General features: G+C 36.8%; 1 protein-coding gene across 1 annotated transcript in view; it reads right to left on the reverse strand.

Annotated features, from left to right (window-relative positions):
- The window catches only part of APLF (aprataxin and PNKP like factor), a gene marked incomplete at both ends in the record, with an annotated part of 62,356 nt that extends 45,567 nt beyond the window's left edge, over positions 1–16,789 (reverse strand). The window contains 2 exons of the mRNA XM_084235936.1: positions 4,428–4,499; positions 16,694–16,789. Coding sequence (XP_084092062.1) covers positions 4,428–4,499; positions 16,694–16,789 — 168 coding nt within the window. The remainder of the gene's footprint in view (positions 1–4,427; positions 4,500–16,693) is intronic.
- Between the last annotated feature and the right edge of the window lie 1,691 nt (positions 16,790–18,480).

Here is an 18,480-nt window from a genome sequence, read left to right on the forward strand (position 1 = left end):
CATGACTTCATCTGATCAAACACCATAATATGACACTTTGAAACTAACCCCAGAGCCGCAGGAATTTGGAGAAAGGAACCATGTAGCTCAATTGGGAATGAAAATAACTATACATTTTAGACACTGAACTGTCCAAACAATACTCTTAACCTAGGGATGCTGAGCTTGAGCACATGCCAAGCTTGGAAATCCTTCCCTTGTTTTCATGCCTCTGTCTTTTAAGTGAACCTACTATTCCATGAGTATGCCAGGGTCAGCATAGCTAGGAATGTTGCAAATCAGGAATACTGAGTTTCTGCCTGATCGCTAAATATTCTGAAAATGAGGTTTAGTTATTATAGATGAAGGCAATTCCATGCTCTTATATACAAGTCTTTTAAAGATTTTCAGATGACTCCCTAAACATCATTAAATAATGCCCTAGTCCTAAATCCATAAAGGTTAAGATGCTAAATATAAAAGCATAAAATCTAAGAGTAGGAAAGGCAAAATACTACAGGAAACTAATCACATCTTTAAAAAGGCAACAAAAACTCAAAATTAAAGAAACACTCAGTTTGGTATTTTTTTTCCTCAGCTGCAAGGAATTAACATGGAAATTTTAGATGGTTAAAGATTAGACATTTAGCAAACCCAAAATCCTATTATTTACATCTAAAGAGGTATTACTCTTTTTTTATATAATAAATTTTATTTTTATATTCCCCATACAATTGCAACCCCCCCATTTTGACCCCAATCCCTCCCCTCCCACCACCCACCCCCCAAAAAGTGTCTCTGGTTCATAGTTTTTTGTTGATTTTGATTTTCACTTTCTTATAGTTATTCATTTTCCTGGTCCCTTATTTAAGTTTTCTAGATTCCTGCTATGAGTGAGACCATCCGGTATTTTTCTTTTTCTTTCTGACTTATTTCGCTGAGCATGATCCCTTCCAGCGCCATCCATGTTGCTGCAAATTGCATGTGTTTATCTTGTTTGAATGCTGAGTAATATTCCATGGTGTATATGTACCACATCTTCTTGATCCAGTCATCTATTTTTGGGCATTTGGGCTGTTTCTAAAGCTTAGCTATTGTAAACAGTGCTGCTATAAACATAGGGGTGCAGGTGTTCTTTGGAATTGATGTTTCTGTGTCCTTTGGGTAAATACCTAGGAGTGGAATTGCTGGATCATATGGAAGCTCTATGTTTAGTAGGTCCAGAAATCTCCACACAGCTCTCCATAGTGGCTGGACCAGTTTGCACTCCCACCAGCAGTGCAGGAGAGTTCCTTTTTCTCCACACCCTCGCCAACATTTGTTGTTGCTAGTTTTTTTAATATGTACCATTCTCACTCTTTAAGTACATTTTTTTAAAAAAAACTATCACAAGCTATACATTGCCCAGCTAAAAAGCTGCATATTTATGAAGTCCAAAAGGAAGCTTTTTTAGGTAATAAGATAGCAATATTAATAAAAAAGAAAGGAGAAGTTATACACCAAAAAAATTGGAACAAAACAGCTATATAAATGCACATAAAACAAAACTTTTGAAAAATAATAGAATATTATAAATGCATCTATTAAATTGAAAAATAATAGATAATAAATATTATAAAATATAAATAATAGAATATTATAAATATTATAAAATGTATTTGCCAAAATAGACAACTATCTTAAACTGAAAAAAAAAATCTATGTCTATGTGGTGTGTACGTGTATGCCTGTAGGTACCAAGCTTGTTCAAAAGTATTTAAATATGGAAAGAAGACTGAATGAGACCGATAATATTTTAAAAATACAATCAATAATTTAAAATCTTTCCAATCACTCCTAAAAATAAATTGAAATATTTTTCTGAATATTCAAACTCTTGCCAATATCAGAAAAAGATGGAAGGCTCTGGAATTCCTTATATGAGGTTAGTTTAACTTTGATTCCAAAAATAGATAAGGGTAGGCAAAATATCAACAAACTCAAATCCACAGTGAACAAAAGATATAAGCTACCTACATACAGGTATATTATTGGTGTGTGCCTTTTAACACATCCATGAGATTATAAAAGCTAGCTTAAATAGATTATGCTATAATTTTAGAAGTGGTGCAAGAATGCATTAAAACACAAATCAATTTTCTATATCTTTCTCTTGGAGTTATTAAATATTGAAAAAAGATTGATATGTGCCCCCAAAAAGGTTCCTCTTATTTTCAGTTTTTTTCTAATGTAGAAAGCACTCTTTTTTTTTTCCTTCCACAAAATGAGATGTGGAAAAGCTATTGTAGTATCTTATAGCTATTTCAGCTTTCATGGGAAGAAAAGCACTTACAAATCAAGAATTTCATTTTGTGATCAAAAAAACATAAACACCCAAAGATATATATTTTTTATAATAATTGAATCTTTTGCAATTTACATGTAATTATAAAACTAATCCCTCAATCATCCAAGAACCAAAGATATTTTATTAAAATGAAATAAAAAGCTTTGAATTCACCCTCAGGACACAACCAACCACTGGTGATAAAGTCATTTACTGAGAACATGGATAGTTTGCCTTGATAATGCATTTTCTCCCTGCTGATACCAGACTGTAAATTAATTTAAATGACGCACCAAAAAAGCCAACATCATCGCATCATGAGCTAACATTATCTCTTCATGCACATCTCCAAGAATTGCTAAGAGATGGAAGCTTTTTAAAGAGAATTAGAAAGAAAAAGTCAGAAATGCATCCCATTAAGAGTACAAATTAAAATTTTCACTAATTACATTCATCTATCATTGTCAAAGGCAATTTTTAATTTAAGAGTATGTTTGGATTTCCAAGTTGAAAGAAAACCAAAAAATATTTAATAGCCAAACATAATTTGGGAATGTATACAGATAAAAGGGACCATCATAGCAAAATATTTGATTGAAAACATCTGCTATATATTTTGGATTTCCTTTCTTTTTCAATTACTTGTATATTAAATAACTTCTCTATATTATATTTTCCATTTTTATTTTAGTGTCTTTTGATTAAGAAAATGTTTTTAATTTCAAGTAATTGGCTTTTTTTACTCTTTCTTTTACAGTTTCTACTTTTCATACTTTATTTAAAATCCATTTCCTACTCTAAGATCATAACTTTTTCTTATATTATCTTCTAATAGCTTTATTCTTTAACTTTCCTATTTAATCTACCTGGAATTGGATTTTTATGCATCATTTGAGGTGGAAGTTTAATTTTCAGACATAAGACATAAGAATGAATAATTTTATCAGCACAACATCTAGTCCAAAATAAATGGACCCTTACACACACATTTCATTCTCCTATCCAATAAGTTCTGCAAATAAAATAGAATAATCACATATATTCTCAAAAACTGCTGTCCTGATAAAACATCAGTGCTGAGACTGCAACAGAAGCAATTCAAATTCTAGCCTTCAACAAGGACTCTCAAATTAAAATTATTTTTTAAAACTTTACAGTTCAACAAGGTCCAAATTTTAGAAATATTCAACTGTACACACCAAGGTATAGAAAACTGTAAAATATAGCTTTATAAGACTGAAATAACTTTGGTCACTGCCCACCCCTCAAAAAAACAACCATTACATAGTTACAGACTTTCTTATAGGATCTCATTTGTAACATTCAGTTATGAACACAATCATAATGTAAACATGAACTGGTAGTCATCTTTCATTAAAATTCTAATTATGTAAGAATTGCCTTGTGGAAAATTAGATAATTTAAATAGTTATCTCCCAATTATCTTCTGGCAATAAGAAGGATATATTCTGACATTATTTTTTTAAATATATTTTACATCATTTTCTGTTTTACATCAACAACGCATGCTTTCTCCTCTCAGGTGTAGTCCCCATAAAATTCCTACCACCAATTCACCCATCCACCATCAACATAGTCTCTTGTGTTCTTCCTTCCTCTGTTTTGATCCCTCTCCCTCCCCTGCAATATCTCTGATTAATAGTTGCCTTTAATTTTGTTTTATAACTTATTATAATTATTTTTTCCCTGATTCCTTATTTGGTTCCCCTACATTCCTCCTATAAGTGAAACTATCCAATATTTTCCCTTTTCTTTCTGGCTTATTTCACTGAGCATAATCCCTTCCAGCTCCATCCATGTTGCTGTGAATGGCATGAGTTTCTTTTTTGATTGCTGAACAACCAAATATTGCTGAACAAACAAATATTCCATTGTATGTGTGTGTGTGTGTGTGTGTGTATTTTTTTTTTGGGGGGGGACATTTGGGTTGTTTCCATATCTTACCTATTGTAAATAGTGCTGCAAAAAATATAGGGGTGCAGATATCAAGAAGGATATATTCTGACATTAATTCCTATTTCCATAATCTTAGAAAATAAGCCCCTCTAAGAACTGGGAAAAAGTGAGAGACAAAATGTTAAAGCATGAATAACATATTTACCGGTTTAATTCTAAGCTGACCCCCCACCACCTCAAGAATTGCATGTCTTCTGGACACTCTTTTGTCTGTAATCTGCAAAAGGAAAAAAAAAATTTCAAATGGTCATCTCTTCAAAAAACAAAACACGGAAAAAACCCACAGCCGCATTTCTAAAATTAGTAGGCAAGATATGAAATATATTTTTCATTCAACAACTGTATACAGAACATGCAAGGTTCTGATCTGGAGTCAGAGGCACTACCACTGCACCACAACATCACAACAATTGTGAACTGAATTGACTGTCTCTTTGGACAGAAATGAAACAACTCAGAGACTGAGGGACCTGCCCCAAATCACAGAATAAATGGCAGAACAGAGACTCAAAGTTGGAAACTAACAGATCCAAAGACCTAATATGATGGTTTCCATTCAAGACAGACATTTAGTGGGGGTTCTGATAAATAAAATTCATAAAATGAGAGAGAAATGCACCCAGCAGAAAACATTTTAAGTGCAGAAAATACATAGTATGGTATAATACAAAAGGTTTGAAAAGCAGCCTGTGGTAAATATAAAATGTGTAACTACAGGCTTGTGACTACAGACAGACCTGGGTCAGGCAGACCTGCACTGAGTGCTAAGGCCACCAGCAGTAATAAAGGGAACAGGAAGGTGGGAGGGGATGCTGTGAAAACCAAATATTGACAGTGAAAAAGAGGTTATTACTTTTTTTATACACTTGCTTCCTGTTTGAGCCATCTGTTTTCTACTTATGTTCACCATCATTTCTGCATACCAAAGTTTAGAAACTGTTTGCACTTTAAATGCTGAAATTGCCTGTCAGGACTTCTCTGCATGGCTGTAAGCACAATAGTAAAATTGCCTATGTAATTTGAGGCTAATACATAACAAAAACATTTTAAGAACCAGCTCCACCACCGAATACTATAATTATGTGGCCCATCTCTTGGTATCTATCATTTCAACTCAGATACTTACTAGCCACATCAGGAACAAAATTATCTGTAAAAGCAGATGATAGTAATGACCAAATTCAATTAAACCCATTAGATCTGCAAAAATGTGACACTTCCAGGAATCAGTACCACTTTTTTTTTAACCATATAGCAGTTCCACACTAAGATTGCGACTATATAAAAATAGTAACATCAAGTACCGCAATAGAATGAATTCCACATACATGAATTTTCCACGCAGTTATAGTCAATTTTTTAAAACATTTACGACAGTAAAGTGAAAGGTAATTCATTTAAAAAATATTCACTATTAGCCACAATGGTTATATCAGAAAAGTAAATATAAGCTAATAATAATAATCCATTCTGTCAGATAAGAGAAGACAGAAATTTGGAGATTCCTATATTCTATCCCTAATGTGCCTTTGTGGGTCAAACACAACAGCAGTTATCTGATAACCTATTGCAGCATTTGCATAGATTGTGCCCTTGCATAAAGTTTCACATAAACATTGGTATTCACGAAGACACTGTTATAGTTATTATTCATATTTTACATATTTGGAAATTCCAAGTCCAAAGAATTTAGGTAACTGTGTAGGTCACTTTTTGAGTAGGTAGTACTCCAAATCAATTAGTAAAAATAAATATATCAGAAAAATATTCATAGATGACTCTATAACTACATGTAATCATTCAGAAATAGCTTCAAGAAATACAAATTAGCCTGTGGCTGGGAGTAAGAAGTATCTCTATTTCTAACAGGGATGAAAATTTCCTTGTTAATTTTAATAATACAAATCAATTTTCTAACCAACAGAGTAATAATCTGCAAATACAAAACAAGGACACATAATGATGGTTCCTGTAATAGTCCAACTTGGGTTTATTTCTTTTTCAAACTATATTTTTGCAGGAGGCAATAATGGGCTTTTTCCTCTGTCAGTCTTTGAAATAAGTTTCACTGATACTAGCAAGAAAATAGTTGAGTAATTTACTGTAAAATATTGAGATAATGAGTATAAAGTGACCTCTAGTGGACACATGATTTTACAACCATACAATTCCCAATGCGAGCTGCAAGTCTACAGAGTACCCAAAAAAAAATTGTTTTAAAGAGACTTTGAAATTGACATCATTCAGGCATTTAACTATAATTGTTCCTTTTAAATAATACCTCTAAATAATGAATAGATTACAAAATACAATTTGTTTTCTCAATGGAAAGTTTAAAGGTTTAACAAATTATCATTAAAGTTTATTTTAGTTTCATGGTGGTGGGGGATGGAAGGACTTGGGATTGGTGATAGATCACTAATTTATTATTTTAAACAGCTTATGGCCTCCTTTATTTAACAGCTGACAGTTTTCTTTGTATAGAGTAAATATCCATACACTCAAATTAACTGTAACAGCAATGATTTATCAAGATCAAGTTCCTGTTCTACACCTATCATGTTTAATCATCACAAAAATCTATGGAAAAAATACTATTATATTCATTTGTAGGTGAGAAATGTTAGTGCAAAGAGGTTAAGTAACTACTTACACAGCCTATAAGCATCAGGACCAGGACTATGATTGGAACCTAAGCAATCTGATTCAAAAGACACCTTTGCTCTTAACACTGTTAAGGGGTATGGATGGAGCGATGATTGATATTGGGCTGCAAGTGGAAAGAGGCTATAGAAAAGCAAAGAACCCAAGAACTCAAAGAGTACACTTGAGTTTCTTTTTCAAACTATATTTGGCTCACTAGCTCAAAGCTAGTGAGAACAGTAAAAATGGTTTAACATACTTCAAAAAATACTAGAGGCTTACCCAAGTATCCTTATTTATTACCAGGAGTCAAGGGGTTTAAATGAAAACTTCACAAAATCAGGCATTCACATTTTAGTCATAAAAATAGTAAAAATTAAGGCATTCCAGTTTCCTATAGAATAACTGTAACCACCTAAATTCTAACCACACCATACATCCTCCAAAAAATCAGAGCTCAACAAATAGAGCAAAGAAAATACCTACATCCTGCATCTAAAGCATAACTAAGAAAAAAGAATACCGCAAACTTGGTTACATGTAAGACGGGAAAGAAACACCAAATGCAGGTCAAGCTTCAGAACTTATGCTGGGAAAGAGTCAGGTGGCCGCTGCCAATGTAATAACCATAAAGGATCAGTTGATCTTAACTTTCAGGTGAAAACTTAATGGGAAACAGAACACTGATGCAATCTAAAGGATCACTCAACAGATAACTCCTGAAAGGAATGATAGCTTCACTGGGAGAAGTCTGTCCCACCCTACCTTCCCCAAATACTCACACCTACATCACCAACATGATAAACTGGTAAGAGGGAGCAAGAATCTAGGGGTAATGGGAAACAAGTAATGCCACTCCCCAAAAGAGTAACACCTGAGTTAAGAAATGCTGAAAATACAATTCACATCTAACAATTCAGAGATGCGGCAAAGTTGGTAACAATTTAGGCATCAATATGAATAACGGGAATAATGGAAGATACACAAATAATCTATGAGTTTACATTGAATTTGAGAGGGGCTAGGGCTAGGACTGGAAGGAAAAGCCTTTCTGTATAAAAGAATGGCAGCTAATAAAGAAGAAATTTTTTTTGTTACCAGAAAACAGAAAAACATTATTTTGTTGCTACCAATGTAATAACCATAAGGGATCAGCTGATCTTAACTTTCAGGTGAAAACTTAATGGGAAACAGACCATTCGTGAAGTCTCAAAGGATTGCTCAACAGATAATTCCTGAAAGGAAAGATAACTTCACTGGGAGAAGTCTAGCCCAAACCGCCTTCCCCAAGGGCTCACATTTACATGGGCTTCCTGATATGCTGCTCTGAGTTCAAGCCATCTACGGAATACTGATGCCCAAAATGTTTAACCTGGATCTAAGTATGTGGAAATAATCAGACAAATCAAAATTGCGGGCATTCTATGAAACAACTGGCCTTGACTCCTAAAAGTATTAATGCCATAAAAGACAGAATAGTTGTAGATAAAAGGAGATAATATATGATTGGATCCTAATTTTTTTTGGTAGAAGAACTGGGGTGTAGGCCAGAGCTGGGGGGGTGGGGATGTGAGAGGATTCACCAGAGACAGGGGGAAGCAGAACAGGTGGATCTACTGAAATATACTGCTAAGGGGAACAGTGGGCAAGACAGAGGTCTGCTGCACCATATGTAGGTTAGCTCCTTGACCAGGGATCAAATTCAGGCCTTAGTGATGATAGCACTTAGTGATGATCCACTGGGGAGGCCCTGGATCCTAAATTTTTTAATGCTAAATAAGTTATTATTAGGAAAGCTAGATAAAAGTGAATAAAAAGTTGTATTAAGTTATTGCAGTTACAATTCTCTGAGTGATGTGACAGTACACATTTTTATATACATACACAAAACTCAAGCACTCAAGTTAAAGAACTTTTCTTAATATTAAAAGAATTGCAGTGTCTCCCCGGTGGCGCAGCGGTTGAGCGCTGGGTTGCGAAGCTGCCCGCAGCCTCTGCAGCGCCGGTTCGATCCCCGGCTGCTCCCCGGCCACTGGAGGAGGGTCCCACATGGCGTGCAGACCTCCCTGCCGCCCGCTGCTCCCCTCAGCAGTGTACTTCGGTCCTTCTGCCTGCTCTGCTCCCCGCTCTGGCTCTGGTGAATTCTCTCACCCTCCCGCGCTTCTGACTGTACCCAGTGCTTGTATAAATACCAAAAAAAAAAAAAGAATTGCATAGTATATAGGCAGGAGCTTAGAAAGGAAACCCTGAAGAATATTTGGCTGAAGGATAATGCTGTAATCACTCCTATACTTTCTTACTAACAACTAAAATGACAGCAATTTTTTTCCAAATACTATAAAAAACTCCTTTTTACTTGAATTCTTCATATTGTTTTTTAAATGGGGACAGGGATATTTCTATATCACTTTTGTACTGGTACAGTGTGGATCCCTTTTCTTTGATTTTCTGATTTTGAGCTGAATATTTTATGCATTATGATGTATGTAAAAGTCCTTTCGCTATTTTTAAGACATGATGTTTGCACCAAAAGACTTACAGACATAAAAGAACTATTTTTGATTTATAAAGAATTTCTCACATTTTCTGAAATCAAGCAAAATGAAGATTTTCCTATACTACTAGCAGAAATGCTTAGATGTTTTGAATCAAAGTTTCTAACCTATTTATTATTACCCAAATTCTAAAAATAAAAGCGGAAAAGCTACTATTGGATCCAGAAATAGTTGTAATAAAATGGTACTTCATTTCATTTTTGCTTATATATCATATTTATTGAAAAATCAACACCAGGTAATTTTTCTTAAAATGTTTTCTACAGAATTTTCTGGATATTATTGACAGGTATAACATAGTCATGATTAAATGTTCCAGTTTATCCTGGTGTCTATAAACATAGGAACAGGGAAGAGGCAAGATGTATTTTTTTTTTCCAATATACACTACATAACACACCAAGAGCTAAGGTAATAAAAACTGTCTTGTACAATACTTTATAATCTACGGTACCTTCACACAAGGTTATCTAGTTTCTTCTATTGATAACAGGCAAAAAATAGACAAATTCAAACTTACATAGTAGAGGAAAAGAAAATCATCTGGTATGGGATTTCCACCTATATGATAAGAAAATGCATAAATCTAAAGAAGCATGAGAACTATCTTAGGCATAATAGGCATAAAATCCTTTCCTCAAACAATTTTTGTGACAAGTAAATAAACTCTGAAATCAAGACCCTAGGCTGGTAACTATTAACCAGCTGATAAATTGTAAAATGTTTTATCTCGAGAGTATCAGGTCCAGCAGAGTCCAGGGCTCAGTTATCAATACCAGTAGAGCGACAGTCAGCTGATATAAGATGTGTAATATTACTGCACTTGGACGGTAACAATGCTCAATTTCTAATGTTAAGAAAGAGTAAGTTTAATGAAATGGACTTGATTTTGGCCTGAAGTTCTCTAAGCACACTCCAATTTAGAGTAAGTTCTCTTTTAAGGGTTTTAATCTACTAGATGTGTTCTTTGGAACTTGTGAATATACTTTTCCATGAGAATAAAAATGTAAATAATTGTTTCAGGGCAGAGACAGAAATTCCCTGATCCCATCTGGGATCTTCTGCGATTGAGCTGGACCAACAAACAACTTAATGTCAGACAGTTAATTAGGAGAAAAAGCCAAAATTTAGTAACATATGGATGGAGAATTTACATGGCTATAGGTAGTGTGTTTAAGGACCTGCAACATCAGGGAGAGCAGGAGGTTTCACATGACTTGCTAGGGGGAGTCAAGATGAGATTCTCAGACAAGATAGGTTTACAGATAAACCTATATTTGGATGACATCCCCAAACTCCATTCTTCTAGGTCATAAAAAGGAGGAGCAGTGTTCGCCATGTTAAGAAAAAGGCAAAGGACTGAGACAAGGACAAAGATTCTCTTAGTCCAGGACTTCAATGCTCTAAATTTAAAATAATCTGCATTCTTTATGCATTGGTAATAGACATTCCCAGACTTGCAGGTTCCTGATTGACTTTTCATTCCTATATTAAAGAGACACTGATTGCAAGAGGCTTACTTTGGACTATTAAAGAAAGCCTATCTGACCCTTTCAGGGAAAAATGACCCCACAATTTAAAACCTATCTGACCCCTTCAAGGAGACCAAACCTCACAAGTTAGATTATCAAACTACGTCACAAACACCTATTTAATTCACAATACTGGCAAAATAAAGACCATTTAGATCTTCTAAAAAGTCAATATTTTCTGCATTCCTGATTCAAGGTTGCTGAACTGTTGGCCAACATAAGGCACTAGGCTGACTTGATGCATCAAAATGTGAAATCACCCAAACTGTTTGGCTTGCAATGCTGCTTACATAAGTGTATGCTATACAAAAGTGAGAACTTCATCCTCATCAATAATATATTATGATAAAGAGAACACAGTGAGTAAAAATATAGCGCTTAGGAAGACAAGAATGTGTTTAAATCCCATTTGGGACATTGGAAAATTAGTTTCTGAATATTTACTTAGTTCAGTTCAGATATTTCTTGGAGATCTACTCAATGCCAAGCATTCTACTTAAGTGTTTGTAGAAATTGCTCTCTACTCTGGCTTCTCAAAGAATAATCTGCAGACCTTTAAAAAATACAAAATCCAGACACTACCTACAGAATCAAATCACCAGAGAAAGGAGCTCAAACAAAGAAGTATGGAAGCATGTGAGAGGGCAAGTTAAAGTTGAGCAGTAATTTGGGAAATGAGAATTTAAATACATTAATTTAGGGGGAAATAAATAAACAATTTGTCTATGTGTGTATGTATATGTATGTACACACACACACATACACCCCCCACACTCACACAAAGTAACTAATTATGTATCTGTTAGAATGGCCAAAATTGAAAACACTGACAGCACCAAGTGCTGGTAAGGATGTAGAAAAATCTCTCATTTAATGTTAGGAACTCAAAACGGTACAACTTTGGAAGACCATGGGCAGTTTCTTTACAAAATTAAATATACTCTACAATACATTCTAGCAATTACACTTCTTGATATTTACCCAAATGAGCTGAAAATTTACATCCACACAAAAATCTGTACACAGATGTTTATAACAGCTTTATTCATAGGTACCAAAAGTTATAAATGATCAAGATGTCCTTCAGTGGGGAAATGGATAAACTGAGACACAATCACACAATGAACAATTAATTACTCATCATTAAAAAGCCATGAAAAGACATGGAAGAACCTTAAAAACATACCACTGACACTGAGTGAAAGGAGCAACCTAAAAAGGCTACATGACTAAACAATATTCTGGAAAACATAAAACTATGGAAGCAGTAAAAAGTTCAGTAGTGGCCAGTGGCTGAGGGTAGAAGGAATCGGTGAAGCACAGAGGTATGTTAGGGCCATGAGTAAACTCTAGTGTAAACTATGGACTTTGAGCAATAATGACATATCAATGTAGGTTCACTGAATATACCATTGTTACCAGATGCTGACAGCAGCAGAAACTATGGAGGAGGGTGGCTGAGGGGACAGAAGACATATGAGAAACTGTATTTCCTGCTCAAGTTATTGTGAACCTTAAAACTGCCCAATAAAGTATATTTTACAAAGAAACCTAATGCACACTATAAAAGCAATGTCTATAAAATCTCAATGGGATCACTGATGCACTGTGATTATCCCCACATCCAGTTAGCACTTACTCAATTAACCAATAGGCCCCTACACTTTCTGATTTTAAAGCCTTAGAACATACATTCATTTAGACTGAAAAACCTCCTCCCTACAATCCACTCTCCACTAGCCAAAATTCTAAGTTCTAACACCCTCAGAGACAGCTTAGCAATATAACTGAGTTCACGAAGCCTTCTCTGATCCCTCCTCTTAATTGTGGGTTCCTTTTGCTACCTCTTTGTTTATGTAATATCATTCTGTATGGCTTATGTTATTGAAACAAAACTTTAAATATAACCTGTAAGTAGAGATTTCATTACTAGTCTTGAAAAAAATTGACATGACACTGTTACCAGGTGGGAAAGGGAGTGGGTAGCAAGGAGTACATTACAGATCCCGCTTCTATGGCCTCCCAACACCGAGGCAGTTGTCATCTAGAACACTGCTGTCATTTATCACTGTCCCCTGCATTGTTTTTCTTACTTCCTGTCACTTCACTCAAGGTGCCTGCCTGGCTCCAGTTTCCATTTGAGTTTGTAACCCCTATTTACTTCGGTCTCAGACCTACTAAACTGTTTCTTGAAAGCAAGGACTTATTTCTCTTTTCTCTCTCCCGTCTGACTAGAGTATATTTTCATCAACTATTTTCTGAATTTATTATTAGTCACAAAATAGGAAAAATCATACACTTAATTCATCATGAATGTTGCTACTTAAGCTTAAGCAGACAGGAGCACTGCCTCTTTACTATGGTTAAATTGACTTTAAAACCTTGTAATAACCTTTTTATACCTATGTTACAAGTAGCCTTTGTATGAGTGCTGGAAGAGTGAAAGACTGAACAGGAATGAAGAGATCATGTGTTGAGTATCTACTATGTGCCAAGCATTGTACTATTATTAAGGGATGGGCAAAACCAAAGGGTGTCCCCTTCTAGGCAACAAAGAGGAGGTAGCTGGGAAGAAATCTGTGTTGCACTAATAGGGCAGCAAATGGGATTTCCGAAGAAATAGGAAGAATACAGAGTTGTCAGCTCAGAGTGGTAACTGCACAAATTTTGTAAGACTCTTAATAGCCTTCTTAGAAGTGATGAACAGATGCCTGGTGAGGAGTCCAGAGAAGGGCTCATAACTAACCCATCCCCATGCAGGGCCTGTTCTTTTTATTTAAAGAGTCCATTCAATTACATCTGCCTTTAATTCTCACTAGATACCTAGTACTGTCCTATTTTCTTAGAGGAAAGTAGATCATAAAGGAATGTGTCATATAAACCTGCTATCAAAACAGAACAAGGAAAATTTGAAATCACAAAGTTTTCATTTAAGAGTGTAATCAGCTTTAACTAAAGAAAAACAAAGCAAATAATTTAGTCTAAAGACACTGTTGCTTGAGAAGCTGAACTGTAAAATCTTTTTTTCCTAATTATATGTTTCCATTCATATAGTTGTAGATAAATATATAATTGAAAGATATAATAAAGATATTTTGTACTATTTACCCAGTCATAATACCTTGCTAAACTAGTGTAGTATCACAACCAGATATTGATGTTGATACAGTTGAGATACAAAACACTTCCATCACCACAAAAATCCCTCATGTTGCTATTTTATAGACATACCCAATTTCCTACTACCCTCTTCCCCCTCTCTTTAATCCCAACCATTAAATATGTTTCCCATTTTTATAATTTTGTCATTTCAATGAATGTTATATAAGTGGAATGATAAAATAATTTGTAACCTGTGAGAATGACTGTTTTAACTCAGGATAATGCCCTGCAGAATCATCCTGTTGCAAAACCTTGTAATTGTTGCAGATCATGAAACAGAATTACAACTTAGTAGGAAAGGACATCAGGCTTGCTCATGACTCATACTAAAGCCAAAGGCATAAAAAAGAATTAAACTCTACTGAGTTCTGTTCTCCCAAAGCATTCTGTTAAGTGTTTTCCTACCACTGTAATAGACATTCTTCTTGTCAAATTATTTCAGCACCAAAACTGTTTTACACACTGAATTACAAACCTTTATGCTTGTGTGGCTACAGAGGTTTGTGAAACCTGTCTCAGAAAAATAAGTCTGGTTAAATGAGGAAGTTCAAAACTCCTTTATTAGTATTCATTTCAGATGGACATAAATTTACAATGAACTTTCTGAGTTTTCCCACTTGGAAATAAGTCTTTGCTCACTCACACTACAAAACAACAGCAGCAGCAACAACAACCTCACTACAATTGCTGTTGTCTGAAATGGTTGCCCTTATGTTGAGTTTAACCATTGCAGAAAAGAAACATGCATCTGTGAGCTCTACAATCTTAAACATCTAAAAGCTTAAAACCTTTTAAGCTTAAAATCTTAAAAACAAACAAGGTTATTTATTTGTTCTTAAATTGTTTCCTTCAATACATTTTGGATTTCATTCATAAACAAACCTATTATCTGCTAAACTTGGCAACAGAATCTCATCACTGAAGGATAGTTTGAAAAGAGAAAGTGACATCCTGACCACATACCTGAGTTTCTATTTCTTACCATTTTCAAAAACAGAATCCAAATAGGCTCATCTACAATAGCAAGCCCTTAACACAAAGATCAAGCTTCAAATGAGTCTGCAACCTACTGGCGTGTGTATAAAACACAGGCCTAAAAAAATTCACCCATCTTTTTTACCAGATCCACAATACTCTGTGTCAATAATAGTTTGTTAAGCAAATCAAAATTAATTAGTCACCAGACATTTCTAAATGAAGCAAATACTCTGGTCAAAGTTTCTAGCTTGGATATGAAGAGAAAGAAACCCTACAAGGCAGTTCTTTCAAATATTCACAGGGGTTAATAAACTATTAATAAAAGTAACACGGTATTATTTAAACATTTAAGTGATTACTTGTCCAGTTTTTAAAAAAAAAAAAAAGCACAGAACTTCAATATTTTCAATAACCTTCACACACACACACACACACACACACACACACCCCTTTTAGGGCTGGCTGACTTCCCTTATCACTTATCACTTGAACCTTGAACCTCCTTTTCCTTCCTGGAAAGGGTAACTAACCCTATAGTAGTGATTCCACTGAGACACAGGTTAGCCTGGATAACATTCCATACTCCAAAAGGTATTACCTCACTGACACAAGTTTGTGTGGAGAGTTCACATGAGAAAAGTTCTAGAGGGTAGGCACCCATTTCTCATTCACCTTTGCATGCCCCGGTGCTAGGGTCTGCAAAAGGTGCCACACAAAGTGGCCACCAAACAAGAAATGCCAAGTGTTATGAAAACAGTATGTATTGAGGGAGAGAGCTACAGAATTCCAGAAAACTGGCCAAATTTCTAACTTCTAGACATACCGAAAAAGGGGGAGAATGTATAACTTAGTGGCATTATGTGTCCCAATGCATTATGCAGGTCCTTCAAAGAACCGCTCTATGGTTGAATTTTCTAAGAACAATGAAGATAGTATAGCATCCAACTCATCGCGGTTTGAAAGGATATAAGAAGTTGGTATAAGTCAAGTCCTTAGATCAATGAGTGGAACACTAGATAAGTGTTTGCTACTGATACTACTCTAAAAAACTATTACAATAAAAGTGTCCGCAAGAGACTAAAATCTTCAAGGAAATTAGCCTGAAAAGATAAAATCACAAGTGGCAAAGTTTTACTATCAAGGACGAGATACTACTGTAAATATTTCTCAGGCGATGAGGCAACATCCTCAACCCTTGAGGCAACTATTCTCCCTGTAAAGTTAATGGACATTTTTGTTTACATTTTAGTATGTAAGAATTTGTACGTGGGCTCAAACAAAAACAGAATGGATTTGGATCCACCGCCCTATTTTGCCCTCCCCTATAAAAACACTAGAATAATACGAGTCAGTGCTCTTTAAAGGCAGCATAAGAAACGTTCATGAGCTGATTAAAGTTGACTGGAAAACTTGCAGCCCCTAAACTTGCAATATGCGGACAGATAGTTGCGGCGTGGTGGGGAATCCGGCCAGGACCGGAGCAGGGCCGGCAAAGCAGCCAAGGACCCCGCACAGCTCTGGCCGACCCCCGCCACACTTACTCCCAGCAGCGGCCCGCGGCCGATCACCGTCTCCCCGGGCGCCAGGGCAACCCGGGGGCCGCCATCCTGCGACTGCAGCTCGAAGCCCCCCGACATGGCGGCGAGGATGGCCCCTGCGCAAGGAGACTGTCCCCGCAGCCGTTTCCGCTTTCCCCGGCCACGCGCGGAGCCTAAGCGGGGCCCCCGGAAAAACACAGGGGGAGAAGACCCGCCAGAGTGCGCGGAGCAGCGCAGCCGGGGCCCCCGGGCGCGTCCAGAGCCCCGCCTCTCCCCCCGGAGCCGTGACGCACTCGGGGATTCCCACGTCACGGAGCCTCAAAAATCAATGATTAAAAGCCCAGGTTTCACCCATCTTCACCCTTTCGCACCACCCACCCAGTTTGAAGGTCGCAGGACCTTAGAGTCCTTGGAACCTTCTTTTTCCTCCATTTCCGAGGTTAAAACACCCTAAAAAAACGCCAACCCCAGAAGGCCCTGCGCGCGGTGTTTACGCGAGCGCACACGTGCGGGTCAACAGGGCGGGGCCAGAGGTGGGCGGGGCTTGAGGGACGATGGGAAGGATAAGGTTGCCGCAGGATTTAAACTGCTGAAGGAGAGGGCGCCGCGGCTCTACTGGTAAGAGGGTGTTCACTTGCCGCCCACCCCTGGCGGCCCCCAGCCCAATGGCTGCCCTCAACCAGCGGTCTTTAGCCGTGGTGACAGGTCAGGGCTGACAGTTGGCATTTGTGTTCATTTTTCAGTGCATCGTGTTCCTTGGGCTCGGGCAGCTGCAACCTGCGCGGGGCGCGCAAGATGGGCGGCTTAGATGGTACGTGGGGTCATTCTTACCGACTTGAAATATACCGACAGGTTTGGGTGTCTCCAAGAGTCGGGTGGTGTCCCCAAGAGCCGGGTGTGTCCCCAAGAGCCGGGTGTGTCCCCAAGAGCCGGGTGTGTCCCCAGGAGCCAAGTGGCGTCAGCCTCACCTTCTACGCTGTCTCGGTCCTTCCTCCTATAACTTCATTGAAGAGGCAGTTTCGCGGTTTGGTTTGTAAAGGAGAAGCGGAGTAATTTTCCAGTCGTCCAGGCAAAACGACTTCGAAGATGGTTAGTGGAAGGTGAGGAGCTTCCCCAAGACCCGTGACCTATAGTCTAATGTAAAGAAACTGAGTATGTTTACGCTTTGCCTTTAAGGTTACGTTTGAAGATAATTTACTATCAAGCTATAGCAAAAAAGCAGTAATTCAAGAGATTCCAACATAGAAATGCAGTCTTTGGATACTGAGCATGACAGTAGAGAGAGTCAAAATAATTATTTTGAATAACTGCCTCTGAAAGTTACAATCGTGGGTCTTGAAGAATGAATCATTCCCCTCCTTCATTCCTGTGATATAATTATGATGGGAGAAAGCATTTTATTCCCCAGTAAGAAGTAGCAAACAAATAACAGTAACGTTCCGTTAGTACGGAAGTCTTTTCAAGAATAAAATGACTGGACTTTGGTTTGTTTTGATGAAGAGGGAGGAGGTGCATAGCAAAAACTTGCTCTTGAGTCTTAATCTTGTTTTTATCAGTTTACTTTCTTACTTCCCCAAACCCTCAAGAGGAAGTCGTCTGTTGAACAGACATTAAAATTTTAACCACCGTATTTAGTTTGGATCATGAACAATCAAATGAATGGGAGTGACTGTGGTTTTGGCAAGTCCAGAAACATATAGGTGAGTAGTACACCTAAAAGGGGGAATTGTCATTAGCTGAGTTTAAAAGTATTTGTATATCTCAAGTACCTCCCCCTGCATTGCCATACC

This window comes from Talpa europaea (assembly GCF_964194135.1).
Source record: "Talpa europaea genome assembly, chromosome: 6".
Classification (NCBI taxonomy): domain Eukaryota; kingdom Metazoa; phylum Chordata; class Mammalia; order Eulipotyphla; family Talpidae; genus Talpa; species Talpa europaea.